The 16,977-nt window shown below is 48.5% G+C and overlaps 1 protein-coding gene across 1 annotated transcript; it reads left to right on the top strand.

Moving 5' to 3' along the window:
• The first annotated feature begins 11,372 nt into the window (after positions 1 to 11,372).
• Positions 11,373 to 14,185, top strand: LOC125506657 (protein FAR1-RELATED SEQUENCE 5-like). The gene is made up of 6 exons (XM_048671424.1): positions 11,373 to 11,516; positions 11,591 to 11,655; positions 11,693 to 11,819; positions 11,904 to 12,881; positions 13,360 to 13,505; positions 14,155 to 14,185. The coding sequence occupies exons 1-6, from the start codon at positions 11,373 to 11,375 to the stop codon at positions 14,183 to 14,185; spliced, it is 1,491 nt and encodes a 496-aa protein (XP_048527381.1).
• Positions 14,186 to 16,977: the final 2,792 nt, after the last annotated feature.

Here is a 16,977-nt window from a genome sequence, read left to right as displayed (position 1 = left end):
GGCAGGGGGCGCGCCCTAGGGGGGGCGCCCCCCCACCCTCGTGACCTCCTCTTTGATCCCTTGCAGTAGGGTCCAAGTCTCCTGGATCACGTTCGGTGAGAAAATCACGTTTCTGAAGATTTTATTCCGTTTGGACTCCGTTTGATATTCCGTTTATCCGAAACACTAAATAGGCAAAAAAAGAGCAATTCTGGGCTGGGCCTCCGGTTAATAGGTTAGTCCCAAAAATAATATAAAAGTGGAAAATAAAGCCCAATATAGTCCAAAACAGTAGATAATATAGCATGGAGCAATCAGAAATTATAGATACGTTGGAGACGTATCATCTTCCTCTCCCTACACATCCATACCCTAACCCCATCCACTCCCATCTCTGCCGCCATCTGCCCTCCTTCTTCCTTCTTCTCCACAAAGAAGCCACCATGCAGTACAACGGCCCGACCTACCGTTTCCCCTCCACCGTGCCGGAGAGGCTCTATCCCACCGGTGTCTATGTAGAGAACACCCTTAGGGTGTGGGCAATCTCAAGGTGGAGGGTGCAAGGGAGTTAATGTAGTTCTGCCTTTCGGCCGGCTGCCTCCACCTCCCCCTGGCTCTCCAGTGATGTTCCATGTCGAGGAGGTCAATCACAATGTGGTTGTGGTTGCGCTCCTTGCTACCTTCACCAACCCCTTCGACGCCTTCTACCTCCTCGGGTGAGTGTTTTGGTGTGGGTGTGAGTTTATTGCTTTCACCACCCACAACATCTTCACCGACTTCAACAACATCTTCCCCACCAACAATGACATGCACACCCTCCCGTACCCCGTCGACAACCAGGAGTGAAGGGCGCTCGGAGGAGCGAGGTGGCGTTCGCCAAGAGGAGGAAAAGGAGAAGAACCCGTTTGGTGCCCCCGATCTATCTAGCTATCTATATATCATATTAGTATTTTAAGTTGTAATTGTTTATGTTTGCGTGCTACTATTATTAAGTTGTAAGGCTATGCTATCTATTTCGTGGAACTATGGGTTGTGCTACTATTTATGAGTTATATTGTTGTTGGGTTTCGCTCTACTATATATATTGTTGTTTCGTGCTATTATTTGTGGGTTGCTATTGGTTGTACCCGTTTCGTGCTATTATTTGTGTGTTTCCCTGTGTTGGTATGGGTTGTTGGGTTTCTTTCTAGTTTTTGTTTTTTCTATCTAGTTCATATTGGTCAATTGATATATGTGCTTGATGTTCTATCAAGTTGATCTATGTGTTACTAATACAAGGAAGATTCCACTATGGACATGCAAGTGTATGAGTACCCAAATGTTTTTGCAAAAAGAAAAAAAAATCATATATTGGTGTGCTGCATGTGGGCATGCATGTATCTAGGCCCTGGCTATTAGGGCCACCGTAGCTAGTAGGTGTAGGGTGCAATTTTATTTGTGCAAATAATTATTGGATTAATTCAAATGCCCAAATAAATATTTCTGTGCTCCTAAAAATATTGGTTTGAATTTTAGCTCTGGCCAATATTTTCATAGCAAAACTGGAACATTTTCTTGGACCTGATCATTCCCAAAAATGATTTATGTGCTCCTAAAAATATTGATTTGAATTTTACCTGGCGAATTTAAATGTGATCATTTCCAAAAATGGTTTCTGAGGCTTTCACATATCCCCATTTAATTTGGGTTTCATGGAACCGTAGACAAGCAAAAAAATATGTAAAGCAAAACAAAAAAGTTACAATACATACATATGTTCATGCAGCCATTTTATGAATCGCTACATTTGGTGCACCAAGCGGGTGGGCTTGTTTTCTATTTGGGCCTGCTTTTTGTCACAGTACTCATCAGCGTACGACCCAATAACGTTTTTTTACCATGAACTATACACACGCACTCTGTTATAACTGAAGAATTACTACATATTATGAGTTGCTATATTTCATTCATCAATTGCTTCAGACATGCACTCTGTTAACTGAGAATATCATTGGGTCCAGAATATCATTACCAGAATTCAGGCTTTGCTTCACACAAATTCAAATTCAGCTAACAAATGATCCCTGACTTACTAAAACTACTAGCTAGACACAATAACTGAAACTAGGGACCCCAGACTCTGAAACTAGCTTGACTCACAAACTGAAACTGTAAGAATTTCTAGCGATTGATGAACATCAAGTAAAAGAAACCCATAGCAATGCCACAACAATAAAATGCTCCAGCTATGATATTTGATTGCTGCTTCAAATCGATCAGTTGCTTTAGTTGCTTGCCCATTTTCTTCAATTCACACTTCACTTCAGCACTGTCCATCATCGGATCGGCTCTGTCCACCAAATGTGAGTCGTGTTCCACACCAAGCTGCCCCCCAAAATTAAAATTGAGCTCTTGTGTTGAAGCCTGCATTTTCAACCTCTCAACGTACTTGTCGAGCCACTCAGATGTCCACATTTCTTCAGAACTTGACAAAACAGAGTAAACAGGGGTCAACGACGGCATGAACCCTAGGTCAGATCCACCGCCCAAATGAGCTCCAAAAACTAAAGAATTTGGGAGAATTTAGATAAGCTGCATGGATCTAACCTGCCCCGGCTATGGCCTGCTCAAGCATTTGACGAACTCGCGCCCATGGTTGCCATTTTCCTCCTTCACACAAGTCAAATGCTTCAGAGGCTCCATGCGCGGGCAATCGGGGCATCTTGTCAACGACACTGGACCGTACCGCGGCCATGATTGGCGGTAGGCCAAAGTTGAGCTAGACATCACTCGCCGGCGGCGCGCTTCGTTGCCGGAGAAGAGGAAGAACAAGGTGGGGTGAAGGGGAAAGGGGAAGGGCAGGCAATGGGGGGTGCGCTGGCTCGGACTCGTGGATGGCTTGGGTCGGGGCACGGGCATGCTTATGTGGATAAGTTGTGGGTCCCGCACGCATGTGAGTAAGTGGTGGGTCCCACATTCATGTGGATAACTGATTGGTCCCGCGTGTCATAACTCAAACCACTAACCCCTTGTGTTTTGCATTTCATGGTTAAATAGGGCCATGTCGCATTGGAGCTATTGTTGTCTAGAAAAACGTCGCAATAGAGGTATTTTCGTCAACTACGTCACTCCTCATCCAATTCATCTCAAAGATGTCGCATAGGAGCTATTCGCCCAAATGATGACTGAGACCAAAGGTGGACCTGTCTCCCACCTCTGGCCACGCTTTGTTGGATCACCATTGACGCCCGCGCAATCTTGAGCAGCGGAGATTGGCGGTGGAGGTATACACGGTGCCGCTTGTGGGAATGGAGTTCCTGATGCAACCCATTAGGAGGTAATAGAATCCCCCACCCCCTCCCACCCCCATGCCTCGCCCGCTCGTTTCTGCGTGTGGATGCAATCAATCTGTGTCTCTGATCTAAAAATTTGGCCGACTGTAGAACTGCCGTGATGGAAGAGGTCAATGACAACCAGCTTCCAATGGAGCCGCTGCAATACCCTGCGGTGGCTAAAGGTGCTAAACAGCTACCCCCATTGTGATAGTTAGCGCTGACGGGCAGATCTGTGCAGCGGAGGGGGCAGCCGAGGGTGATGTTGAACTGCAAGCATCTGATCAATCTATTGGTCAGATTGATCCAAAAACTCCAGGCTGGACTCGCAGGTAACCTCTTGGTTAATGGTGCTTGGATTGGAGACTGCTTGTATGATTTTAGTTTTACTTCAAATCGCATGAACTGACTTGCAGATAGGCTGGTCAGTTTTGCTGGAGGATTTAGTTACAAAATTTGGAATGGGTAGATCGTCGAGAAACTGGAATAGTTACACAGATTTTTTTTGGAAATCTTGTGTGCTTTCCTCCTCGCCAATGCTGAAGATACTAGCACCAATGCATGATTACCAAAAAAGGGTTTTCCCCCGCTTTGTATACAAAGTAACCAACCGAGACAGCTAACGACAGGTGCTGAGGCAGAAGCAGCACCAGTCACGCCCCAAAAAAAAGAAAGAGAAACAAATGCCGACAACGGCAGATTGACAAAAAACGAAGAAGCCTCGTGGCCGCTGCATACACCGGAGATCGCCACCAAGCTCCGAGCCTCCGAAGCAGCGGTACCAATCAACACCTCCAAGAAGGGACGCGTCGATGACAACGCTGCTGCCAAGGGTTTCCCCCGGTACGCGGTGAGGAGAGAGGAAGGGTAGCCCCGATGCCCTCCAGGAAGGTCCGGCGGCACCCTCATGCACCACCGCGTCGGTGTCAGCCAAGCCAACAGGGATTTCTCCCGATCCCAACCTTCACCTCAGGCACTCTGGAGCTCGCCACCAAACTTACCACCACCCTGCGCCAACCCGGCCAGAAAGCTTCCCACGCTGTCTCACCACGGCACCGTGAAGCATGGCTTGCACAATGAAGAAGAGGAGCCGGGACTAGGGCAGCAGCACCGTCGGCACGTGGGAGGGCCCCACCTCCACCGTCGAAGACGGTAGCTGACCGAATGCAATAGCAGGAACAAACCAGGCCCATGGCTGCACAGGCCTGGCCGGGATCTCGGAGGCCCGTAAAGTTCCCGCCTTCGCGCTACAGCCGGCACGCCGTCAGCGCCGCCGCCCCTGTCCAAGCCGCTGCCCTGCCTCCCCACACAGAGAGCCACCAAGTGGAAGCCCCGCCTCCACACGCACCGCCGGCCACCACCACCAGGTTGCCGGACCACCACTGGCCGAGCCGCACCACCACTGCATGCCCGCGACGGAGAGGAACCAACGCAGCAGCCGGGGCCCGAAGCCGGACCCCCGCCGCAGCCCACGCCGCCTGCCGGACGGATCCGGCCACCGCGGTGAGGCGCGCTCCACCGCACAGCCGGCCACGCAACGCACGCCCGCCAGGAGGCCGCGCTCCGCCACGCCGCGGCGCCCCGCGCCCGCACCCGAAGAAGCGGCCCGCGCCGAGGGAAGAATAGGCCCCGCCTGCGCCGGCCGAGCTTCGCTCGGCCGCGCCCCCTGGCGGCGACGAGGGAGGAGGGAGGACGATGGGAGGCCCGCGGCGGGAGGATCTGGGGGCCCTCGCCGGCCGCCTCGCGGGTGGCGGCGCGGGAGGGAAGGGTTTCCTGACTCTTTCCACCAACGCATGAGTAACAGAAAGCAAAGCAGTGTTAGCATGTTTTATGGGTACTGGATTCTGGTATGAGGGAAGAGATAGCAAAATTGAGCTGAAAACTTCTGTTTACAAACTAAAATCGTAAAACATAGAAAATGTATGGTGGACTAAAAGAGAGCCTGTTCGATATGGGTGTTTTGATTGTAGAATGTTTGTCCAATTTTTGGTTAACTTAGAATTTGCACTAAGCGAGTTCCATATAGGGTGATCAGTCGTGCAAAGAGATTTCATTTATAGATTTTGGGAGTAGGAAAGAAGTAAAGAAATTAAAATTGTTATACATATTATGTTGATAACCAGTGTTGGATGTACTATCACCTACCAAATGAATTAAAAAATCATAACAGTGTTGGTTAGTTTTGTGGATAATTTACTCTGACATGAGCAAATAAATACCAGAATTCGGTTGGGAAAGCTTTTGAATTGGAGCTTGAGTTAAACACAATCCTAGGGGTCATGACAGGTAAAAAAGTAAGTGCATCATCCGTTTAGTTTTAGTAGAAAAACATGTTGTCACATATTGAATTATGAAAACGAAGGATTGGACCTGCTGCCCCGGGAAGGGTGCGTTGCCCTGGGCGACCCAACACCCTTGAGAAGGCAAAAGGGGGTTTGCAGACAAACCAGGCGACATTGTATCGTGTCAGCACTGGGTACGAGCTTTGATACACTCGGGGAGGTGTATGATCTTTACAGCTGTCTCTACTCGTGGGAGAAGGATTCGGAATAAGGTACGGGAAGATTAGACTGAATGTGGAGATGACAAAATGCACGCAGGAAATTGTTTGTGGCTACGCGGTATGCATTTTGTACCCTCCCTAGATTTTTGAAGTATCCAAATTTCTGTAGAAATTAAAAATGTTACATAGATTCTGTGCAAAACATGTATTGTTTCCTTGTAACCAGCGACAGAGCTACTGTCATCCACCTGATGATTAAAAAACCATAACAATGTTGGTTAGTTTCCTGGATACTAGATACTGACATGAGTGAATAGATAGCACACTTGAGATGGAAATGTAATTACAGACCTGAGTTGGGCAGAATCGAAAGGATCATCCATCGTAAAATGGAAATGCATGATGTAGAAAGTGTCGAAACTCGAAACCACTTGATGTATATAGCATTATTTATCAGAAAACATGCTAATAAAGCTTGATTCATGAAAACGCAGGGTGAGAATTGGAGCAGCTGCTCCAGGACATACGGACGCCTTGCCCTGGGCGTGCAAGCACCCTTGAGAAGGAAATTCGGGGCCCTGCTCCGGTGCTCCCCCCTAACCTAATTTCGGAAGGGTATTTTTGTCCCCGCGAATTTGTTTTTTTCCTGGCCCGCCGCAGCCCAGATCCAAGCCTGTCTAGCCCTGTATAACCCAGACCGTATACGTACAGTACCCTGGTCCGAAAAAAACATAGATACGACCCCACGTCCACATAAGACCTACCGATTCCAATCATTCACGCGAGCAGCTCCATTAATCTCGCGAGCATTGACGCAGCTCCATAAGTAGTAGATCTCCACCAGCGGCTATCTCGTCGCCGGCGATCTTGTAACACCCTCGATGCGACTATATCTCCCACGTGTCGAGGCACGACTTAGAGGCATAATCACATTGAAGGCATATGTCGCAAGTCAGGCAATCATCACAAACATCCCATGTAATATAGATAATGCAAAGGGATAACATAGTTGGCTTACACTCGCCACGTCAAACAGGTACATAAATAACATACATCATCCAAACACTCATGGCCCGACTACGGCGCCAAAATGAAAGATAACCCAACAAGCAACATGGTCCCGATCACCCCCAACATGGCACCACTACTGATCATCAGGAAAGGAAACATAGTAACGCCGAGAGTCCTCGTCGAACTCCCACTTGAGCTCGTACGCGTCACCTGGAGCGGAATCACCTGGACCTGCATCTGGTGTAATGGTAATCTGTGAGCCACAGGGACTCAGCAATCTCGCACCCTCGCGATCAAGACTATTTAAGCTTATAGGTAGGGTAAGGTAAATATATGTGGAGCTTCAGCAAGCGACTAGCATGTATGGTGGCTAACTTATTTGCAAAAGAGAGCGAGAAGAGGAGGCAAAGCGCGAGCGAGAAACTAGAGAGCAACCTACGCAAACATTACTCCAACACCGTGTCCACTTCCCGGACTCCGCCGAGAAGAGGCCATCACGGTAACACACACGGTTGATTCAATTTAATTAAATTAAGATTCAAGTTATCTACAACCGGACATTAACAAATTTCCATCTGCCCAAAACCGCAGGCACGACTTTCGAAAGTTCAAACCCTGCAGGGGAGTCCCAACTTAGCCCATGACAAGCTCTCACGGTCAACGAAGGAATAGACCTCCTCCCAAGACGTTCCGATCAGACTCGGTATCTTGGTAATTCAAGACACTTCGACAGGTTAAAACAAGACCAGCAACACCGCCCGAATGTGCCGACAAATCCCGATAGGAGCTGCACATATCTCGTTCTCAAGGCACACTCAGATTGTCTAAACATCCGATAGGCCAGCCCAGAGTTGCCCCTGGTAGCCACCGGCGGCTGATAGTTTGGACCAACACTCAGAGGAGCACTGGCCCGGGGGGGTTAAAATAATGATGACCCTTGAGTCTGCAGAACCCAAGGGAAGGAAAAAGGCTAGGTGGCAAATGGTAAAACCAAGGTTGGTCATTGCTGGAAAAGCTTTAATCAAGGCGAACTATCAAGGGGTTCCCATTATAACCCAACCGCGTAAGGAACGCAAAATCCGAGAACATAACACCGATATGACGGAAACTAGGGCGGCAAGAGTGGAACAAAATACTAGGCGAGAGGCCGAGCATTCCACCCTTTACCAAGTATATAGATGCATTAAGATAGCAAGATAATATGATGATATCCCAACAAGTAAATAAATGTTCCAACAAGGAACGGCCTTCAATTTTACCTACAACTAGCAACGCTATAAGAAGGGCTGAGCAAAGCGGTAACATAGCCAATCAACGGTTTGCTAGGACATGGTGGGTTAGAGGTTTAACATGGCAATTTGGGAGGCTGACAAGCAAATGGTAGGCATCGTAGCATTGGCATAGCAAAAGAGCGAGCAAACTAGCATAGCAAAGATAGTAGTGATTTCGAGGGTATGACCATCTTGCCTGCAAAGCTGTCAGAGTTGACTGGATCCTCGAAAGAAAACTCATCTCCCGGCTCTACCCAAACAAGACAAACAAGCAACAAGGATACAATCAACCACGTGCAAGACTCAAACAACACGATGCAAAGATGGTATGCTATGCGGGATGCGATGCGGGATGCATAATGCAAGATATGACAGGAAATGCATGAACCTGGCCTCAACTTGGAATTCCAAGTGTGCCACTGGAAAGATGAGATGAAATCGCTTGAAAACGATATAAAGAACGCCGGAATCGGAATTACGGTTTGAAAATGGCAAGCGATTCAAATATGACACCGGTCTGCGATTTACAGCAAGTAGGCATCTAAATGCAATGAGATGAACATGCTACAGCACTCAAACAAGACAACAAAATACATGGCAGGGAAGAATTCAAGATGCTTAACAAAAGTCTAGCACTGAGCTACGGCCAATTCATCCATTAGCAGGTTCAAACAAGCATGGCAAAAACGCAAATGGTAAACAAATCTCAGACTTAGTGAAATTAACACTTGTCTGGAATTTCAGACGAAGTAGCACTCTTCGGAGCAACAAAACAACATGCTACACGACCTAAACATGACAAAGTAAAACATGGCATGGAGCTACTCAAATAGATTAATAAAAGTCTCTTAGTGACCTTGAGCCAAAAGGGATCGGAAAATATACTAACAAGCACATGAACATAGCAAAAACATAATCAGTTTTCAGACGTAGTGAAAACTGGCACATGCTGAAATATAACTCAAGTAGGCATGTTTACGAGCTCGATGCACTCACTACGGTGCAATTCATGGCAAGGCAAGCATACATCCATTAAGAAGGCACAAAATGCAAGCTAGACATGGCAAGAACAATAGCATAGCATGCACGAATCAACTACAACATCTCCGGCAAAATTGCAAACAAGTTGACAATCTGCCCAGATTCACAACGAAGCAAAAGTAGAGCTCGATTGACTCAAGCTAGGGTGCTCCATAATTGCAAAAAAAGGCATGGATGGATAGATCACTACAATATTAACAAAACTCCTTTACTGATCATCCTCAAAAGAGGCACGGATCACTAGGAAACAACATGAACATATGGCATCATGAGATAAACAAATCCCAGGACTTAGTGAAATTACTAAGTCCCTGAAAACAGAATTACCAAGTGCCTCACTTTGCAAGCTTGCACTAGGCACCACGCACATCACAAAAATATATGGGTTGCACCTCTGGAAAGATGACAAAACCCTTAACAAAACATATGTAGAGCATCAGGTCATATCATGCACCCATTAATCATGGCAAAAATGACAAATGTCTAAGATGGAGTAGCAGATCTGACAATTAACTCAAGTAGCCCTCTTCTAACAGCATTTCGGGCATCAAGATGAACTCAAATGAAAATTATGCAATGGAATGAAATGATGTACTCTCAGAGATGAACATTTTGATATGCTATATGCATGAACCGGAGCTACGGATGCAAAGTTACGGAGCTATGAACATGGGCACTTCGATCTGCGATTTTAGGAATTAGTAGAAAAAATCACCCCGCGAGAAAAAAAATCAACTCTGGCGAGAAGAGGCCGGTTCCTCCGTCTCCGGCGACGGCGAGGCTCGAGCGCGGCGGTGGGAGGCCGGGGAGCGGCCGGACTCCGGCGGGGCGGCCGGATCTGGCCCCGGGAGGTGCGGGCGGCGCGAATCCGAGGCGGCGGCGACCGGATCGGGGCGGTGACGGCCGGATCGAGGCGGCGGCGGGCAGATTCGACGGCGACCGGTGCGGCGGCGGGGCGGCACTGGCGAAGGCGGTGTCGGGCGGCTTGGCGGCGGGGAGCGAAGGAGGCGGCGCGCGGGCCGGGAGGGCCCGATCCGGGCTCTTCGGGCCAGAGGAGAGAGAGGATCGGCGGCGGTGACGTGGCAGCTTCCCATGGGATCGGGGTGACGGCGCGGCACGTCCGACCGGAAACGGACATGTCCGGCGGCTGCGCGAGCGGAATTTTAGGGTTTCGGGGAGGAAGGAGATCCGAAAATCGGGGGGGTGTTTAAATAGGCATAGAGGGAGCTAGGAGAGTCCAAATGAGGTGCGGTTTTCGGCCACGCGATCGTGATCGAACGATCTAGATGATGGAGCAGAGTTAGGTGAGTTTTGGGCCAAAATGGAGGGGTGTTGGGCTGCAACACACACGAGGCCTTTTCGGTCCCTTGGTTAACCGTTGGAGTATCAAACGAAGTCCAAATGATACGAAACTTGACAGGCGGTCTACTGGTAGTAAACCAAGGCCGCTTGGCAAGTCTTAGTCCAATCCGGAAATGTTTAATCCGCACACACGAAAGAAAGCTAGAAATGACCACCGGAGGAGAACGAAGCGCCGGAATGCAAAACGGACAATGGGGAAAATGCTCGAATGCATGAGATGAACACGTATGCAAATGCAATGCACATGATGACATGATATAAGATGCATGACAACGAAAACAACACACGGAGACAAAAACCCGAACCCGAGAAAATAAAACAACTTAACGCCGGAAACGGCAAGAGTTGGAGTACAAATTGGGAAAGTTATATCCGGGGTGTTACAGATCTCGTCGGACAGCGGGCGGGACAACGTCGTGAATCTCCAACGATCGCGCACAGGTACCACATCCCGCGTCCCCCTCTAGTCTCGCTCGCGGCAACATCGAACGAACTGCCGCCGCGCCAGTGGCAGTGGTTAATCTAGCTACCCGGTGGCACATGCGATCGTGGATTTTGTTCCGGTAGTGCTGCTCCTCGTGATCTGGGTTCACGTAGCGTCGGTTGCCGTCGGCTGTGCGCACCACCAGTATCGTTATTTGATGTGGCGGCTAACCTAGGTATCCGGCGGCAGAGATAATCACAGATCTAGCTAGGTTTTGAGATCGTGCAGTTCCTCGCGATTGAAAGTGATCACGACAGGTGCCGTGGCCATCTTCCTTACTAAGTTTGGCAGATCTGAATGGCCTCGGTTGCGGTTGTTTACATAACAGCTGTGATCGTGTGCTATGTGTTTTATATTTCATCATTGATAATGTTTGCACATGTGATGATACATATTATTGGTTGTAGGAAATGGCGGAAGAGGAGTTAACTGATATCATGGTAGACATGGAGTATGGAGAACTGATGAAAGACTGGATAGATGATTGGTCAGATGATGAAAATTCAGATCGTGAAGATCGGTCAGAGAATGGGAACGAATGGGACAATCTTAATGTGAGTGGCATTGTCATGTTGTAATTTTTTGGTGTCATCCGACAACATTAATTCTTTGTGTTGAAAATTTATAGATCAATGAGCTTGATGATGATCAGGAAAACAACTCGGAGCTCTCGAATGAAGATTACATTAGTCAGGTACGTAAGTGAAAAATTTTGTTGGCATGCAAATCGAATTTCTTCTGGATGTCATAATGCGTACGACTATTATGGTGAATCCGACACGGAGACATGCCTTAACGACGAATCATTAGATGCACCTGGTTCTGGGGAGTCTGAGTCGTCGGTCATCATGAGTGAGGTATGTGTGTAATCAATGTTTTATGGAAGTAAGTAATGTTAAACCATAGAAATCTGTTTTCATGGCTGTGGTTTGATTGTGTAGGTGACACAAGATGATGGTGCAAAGAATGTCCAAGATACTGCCAGTGCAGATGATAAGAGGGATATGTTCATGCAGATAATGGAAATGACCTTTATGTCTCACGATGCTGCGTATGATTTCTACAACAGCTATGCTAGAGATAATGGTTTCAGTATTAGAAAGAATAAGGTCAAGTATAGCAAAACAGAGTCACGTCATATGCATTATAGGCGGTTTGTTTGTTCAAGACAAGGGAAACGTGACAGCAAGTTGCTGACCGAGGAAGGACACAGCCGTAGGCTCAGACCGGAGACACGCTGCTTTTGCGAAGCGCACCTGACCGTCAAGCTTGACCAAAAGCGTGGGGTTTGGTATGTTGAAAGTTTTGAGGACAAGCATAGCCATATGTTGGCAGGACCGGACGAGGTACCTTTTCTTTGGTCCCATAGAAAAATCGAAGAGTACCAGAAGCATGAGATAATGTCCATGGGAGCTGCAGGGATTAGAATTCACGACATGATGGATTGCTTCATCAGCAAGCATGTATGGTACGACGGTGTTGGTTTTACCAGGCGTGAAATATACAACCTTTGCGCCAAGGAGAAGAGGAAGCTGCTTTCAAAAGGTGATGCTGCCGCAGCCATAGGCATCATGGCCAGTAGGAAACAGAGGGATCCTAGCTTCTTTCTCGAGTACAGGCTAGATAAGGAAGGACATTTGAATAGGATGTTCTGGTGCGACTCCCAGTCTCGTCATGACTATGAGGACTTCGGCGACGCGCTTGTATTTGACAGCACGTACAAGATGAACCGCTATGGTATGCCATTCATACCTTTTGTTGGTCTTAACAATCACCGGAAGACCACTGTTTTTGGTTGTGCCATAGTTTCGGACGAGACCGAGGAGACATACGTGTGGCTTCTGCAGACGTTTTTGAGGTCCATGTGTCAAAAGATGCCTAAGAGTGTAATCACAGACGCCGACGCTGCGATGATCAAGGCAATTCGCGAAGTCTTGCCAGACGTGTGGCACCGTATATGTACGTGGCACATAGAGAAAAATATGAAGATTCACCTCAGTCACAAGTCCTTGAAGGAGTTTTGAACTCTTCTGTACTACAGCACGTCCACGGCAACGTTTGAGGAGAGATGGCACGCATTTTCCGAAAAATGGCAGTCGGAAAAAACTGTAACATGGTTGAGGCGGATGTATAAGAAGAGAAGACTGTGGGCCGCGGCATATCTAACAGAGGGGTTTTGGCTTGGCATGAAAAGCAACCAGCGGAGTGAAAGCCTGAACTCATGCCTTCACCTCCACCTAGACGGTGAAATGACCCTGGTGGATATGATTTTGCACTATGAGAACGCCATTGTGCGTATCCGTGAAAACGAGGCGCGAGATGACTGCACGGCCTCACAGAGTTTACCGGTGCCAGTTACTAGCTCGAGGGAACTTGAGATAGCTCTATATGTTGCAGGATGATCTTAGAAAAATTGACGGCATGGAGATTGTAGAAATTAAGCTGGGAGACGGATCACAGCAGTACATCGTGGCCTGGCAGAATAACCGGAAGCGTAGTTTTTTGGTGGAGTATACACCAGTAAATTCTGCAGAAACTATAAGGTGCAGCTGCAGAAGAATGATTCGAAAGGGTCTACCTTGCAAGCACATATTCCATGTACTGAAGCACTTGAACATATATGAAATACCAAAGTGTTTAGTTCTTATTGGGTTCACGAAAGAAGCAAGGTTGGGACTGCCCGCGAGGCACACAAGCGATCTGTTGGGATTTGGTTGGACTGGGGCCGGGGAAAGAATGAAATATAGCCAGGTCAGTGTGTTAGCGTCTAAAGCTATGCATGCGGCATGCAAACACCCTGCTTTGTGGGATCAGTTATAGGAGAGTTTGAAGGCTGTGATAGCTAAGAGTCATGAGTATGATCTGCTAGAGGAAAATTTGTTGAAGCAAACAAATGACATCAGTAAGTGTGCAGTTGAATATGTGGACGATGGTGACGGCAACATGATTGAGGTTAAAGATCCTATGAAAGTGTCAAGCAAAGGTGCAACAAAGGCAGATGAGAGCCGCCCTATCTCGAAAAATGGTAGACCACTCTCTTTTGATGAGTTGAAAACCCAGTGCGGTGCTTGCAAATTGGTAGGACACACTAGACGTAGCAAGAAATGCAAACTAAATGAGAAGTAAGTGTTTGTATGCATTGTGGATTATTAAAGTTTGTATCATTCATTAACTTAGCTTGTCTTCTATCAGGTGCAGAAAAGTGGAGAAGGAACAAGAGTAGAACACTTGCTTCAAATATTTACTGTGTTAATCGGCCGACTCATACTCGGAGGCTTTGGCCCCCTAATTGTATCCTTAGTGTATTAGCAGACGAGATCCCAGTCTTTGTTTAAATAAAGTAAGATGTTTCCCTGTAAACAAAAATCAAAAAAATTCTTTACTGTGTAATGACCGGGGCGGGAGGTAGAAAGAATATTATTGTACGTTTACCCTGCCCACGTCCTAAATGCCATTAAATAAGTAACTGTACCACTCTCCTCCCCACCACACACTCACCCACCTCCCACGGGCGCCGGTTCGAACTCCCCTCTTATCCCCACCTACAGTAGATCGAGAATACCCTCGCCGGCGACCGCTGCAACTGCCTCCATGGAGAGAAGCCTCGGCTGGCAGAGAGCGATGCTGGACCTCGCCGACGATGACGAGGGGTGGCGCGCGCGGTTGATGGAGGTGTGCGGCTGGTTCCCCAGCACGGAGATGTTGGTCAACCACGCGCGTGGCCTCGTCAAAGTCCTCACCGACGCTGAGAAGAAGCGTGCCTTCCCCTACGGCCGCGGCGTCCCGCCGGCTGTCCTACTCGTGTGGGCAATGCGAGAGGCCACGTTGAGCGACTCCCCTGTTCAGCGTGCAAGGTGGTGGATGTACTGCTCCACCACCATGACGCTGCAGCCAGATTCAGCACGCGTCGCGTCGAGGGCGGGCCGCGTCGACGTCGCCGCTGCCTCCTGTGCCACTGAATCCGGCCCACCTGCTTGCAGGACCTAGGGTTCGACCTAACTTGCGGTCGCCACAGCTCTTCTCGCCGCCGCCGCCGCCCGACGCCCAGCTCGCTGTCATGCTTTCGCCATTGAGATTTGGATGCACAAATAGAGAGGGAGGGCTAGGGATTTGGAAAGCGAAACAAGAAAAGGGGAAAGATCGATGTGAACCTGGCAAAATGGGCTGGTGGAGCGCTGCCGGGAAGATAGCCCGCCTGTGGGGCCCCTCACGTGGTTAGATGGGCCGTGCCTGGCATTATGATGAGGACAGTGTTGGAAATATGCCCTAGAGGCAATAATAAAAGCATTATTATTATATTTCCTTGTTCATGATAATTGTCTTTATTCATGCTATAACTGTATTATCCGGAAATCGTAATACATGTGTGAATAACAGACACCAACATGTCCCTAGTAAGCCTCTAGTTGACTAGCTCGTTGATCAACAGATAGTCATGGTTTCCTGACTATGGACATTGGATGTCATTGATAACGAGATCACATCATTAGGAGAATGATGTGATGGACAAGACCAAATCCTAAACATAGCACAAGATCGTTTAGTTCGTTTGCTAGAGTTTTCCAATGTCAAAGTATCTTTTCCTTAGACCATGAGATCGTGTAACTCCCGGATACCGTAGGAGTGCTTTGGGTATGCCAAACGTCACAACGTAACTGGGTGACTATAAAGGTAGACTACGGGTATCTCCGAAAGTGTCTGTTGGGTTGACATGGATCAAGACTGGGATTTGTCACTCCGTATGACGAAGAGGTATCACTGGGCCCACTCGGTAATGCATCATCATAATGAGCTCAAAGTGACCAAGTGTCTGATCACGGGATCATGCATTACGGTACGAGTAAAGTGACTTGCCGGTAACGAGATTGAACGAGGTATTGGGATACCGACGATCGAATCTCGGGCAAGTAACATATCGATTGACAAAGGGAATTGCATACGGGGTTGATTGAATCCTCGACATCGTGGTTCATCCGATGAAATCATCGTGGAGCATGTGGGAGCCAACATGGGTATCCAGATCCCGCTGTTGGTTATTGACCGGAGAGTCGTCTCGGTCATGTCTGCTTGTCTCCCGAACCCGTAGGGTCTACACACTTAAGGTTCGGTGACGCTAGGGTTGTGAAGATATGTATATGCAGAAACCCGAATGTTGTTCGGAGTCCCGGATGAGATCCCGGACGTCACGAGGAGTTCCGGAATGGTCCGGAGGTAAGGAATTATATATAGGAAGTGCTGTTTCGGGCATCGGGACGAGTTTCGGGGTTATCGGTATTGTACCGGGACCACCGGAAGGGTCCCGGGGGTCCACCGGGTGGGGCCACCTATCCCGGAGGGCCCCATGGGCTGAAATAGGATGGAACCCAGCCCATAGTGGGCTGGGGCGCCAGCCCCTATAGGCCCATGCGCCTAGGGTTCCACCATGGAAGAGTCCATGTGGTGGAAGGCACCCCTAGGTGCCTTGGGGGGGAGGGAATCCTCCCCTTGGCCGCCGCCCCCCCTAGTAGATCTCATCTACTAGGGCTGGCACCCCCCCATGGCACCCCTATATATAGTGGGGGGGAGAGGAGGGATTTCACACCAGCCCCTGGCGCCTCCCTCTCTCCCCGTTACGTCTCCTTTTCGCAGTATAGGCGAAGCCCTGCTTCCGTGACGCCCTGCATCCACCACCACGCCGTTGTGCTGCTGGATCTTCATCAACCTCTCCTTCCCCCTTGCTGGATCAAGAAGGAGGAGACGTCTCCCATCCCGTACGTGTGTTGAACGCGGAGGTGCCGTCCGTTTGGCGCTGGTCATCGGTGATTTGGATCACGTCGAGTACGACTACATCATCACCGTTCCTTTGAACGCTTCCGTGCGCCATCTACAAAGGTATGTAGATGCATCCGATGACTCGTTGCTAGATGAACTCCTAGATGATCTTGGTGAAACGAGTAGGAAAATTTTTGTTTTCTGCAACGTTCCCCAACAGACAGAAAAAGTTAATTATACATATAATTAAAAACGACGGGTTTG

The sequence above is a fragment of the Triticum urartu genome, chromosome 5 (assembly GCF_003073215.2).
Source record: "Triticum urartu cultivar G1812 chromosome 5, Tu2.1, whole genome shotgun sequence".
NCBI lineage: Eukaryota > Viridiplantae > Streptophyta > Magnoliopsida > Poales > Poaceae > Triticum > Triticum urartu.
This window is presented reverse-complemented; position numbering and strand designations above follow the sequence as displayed.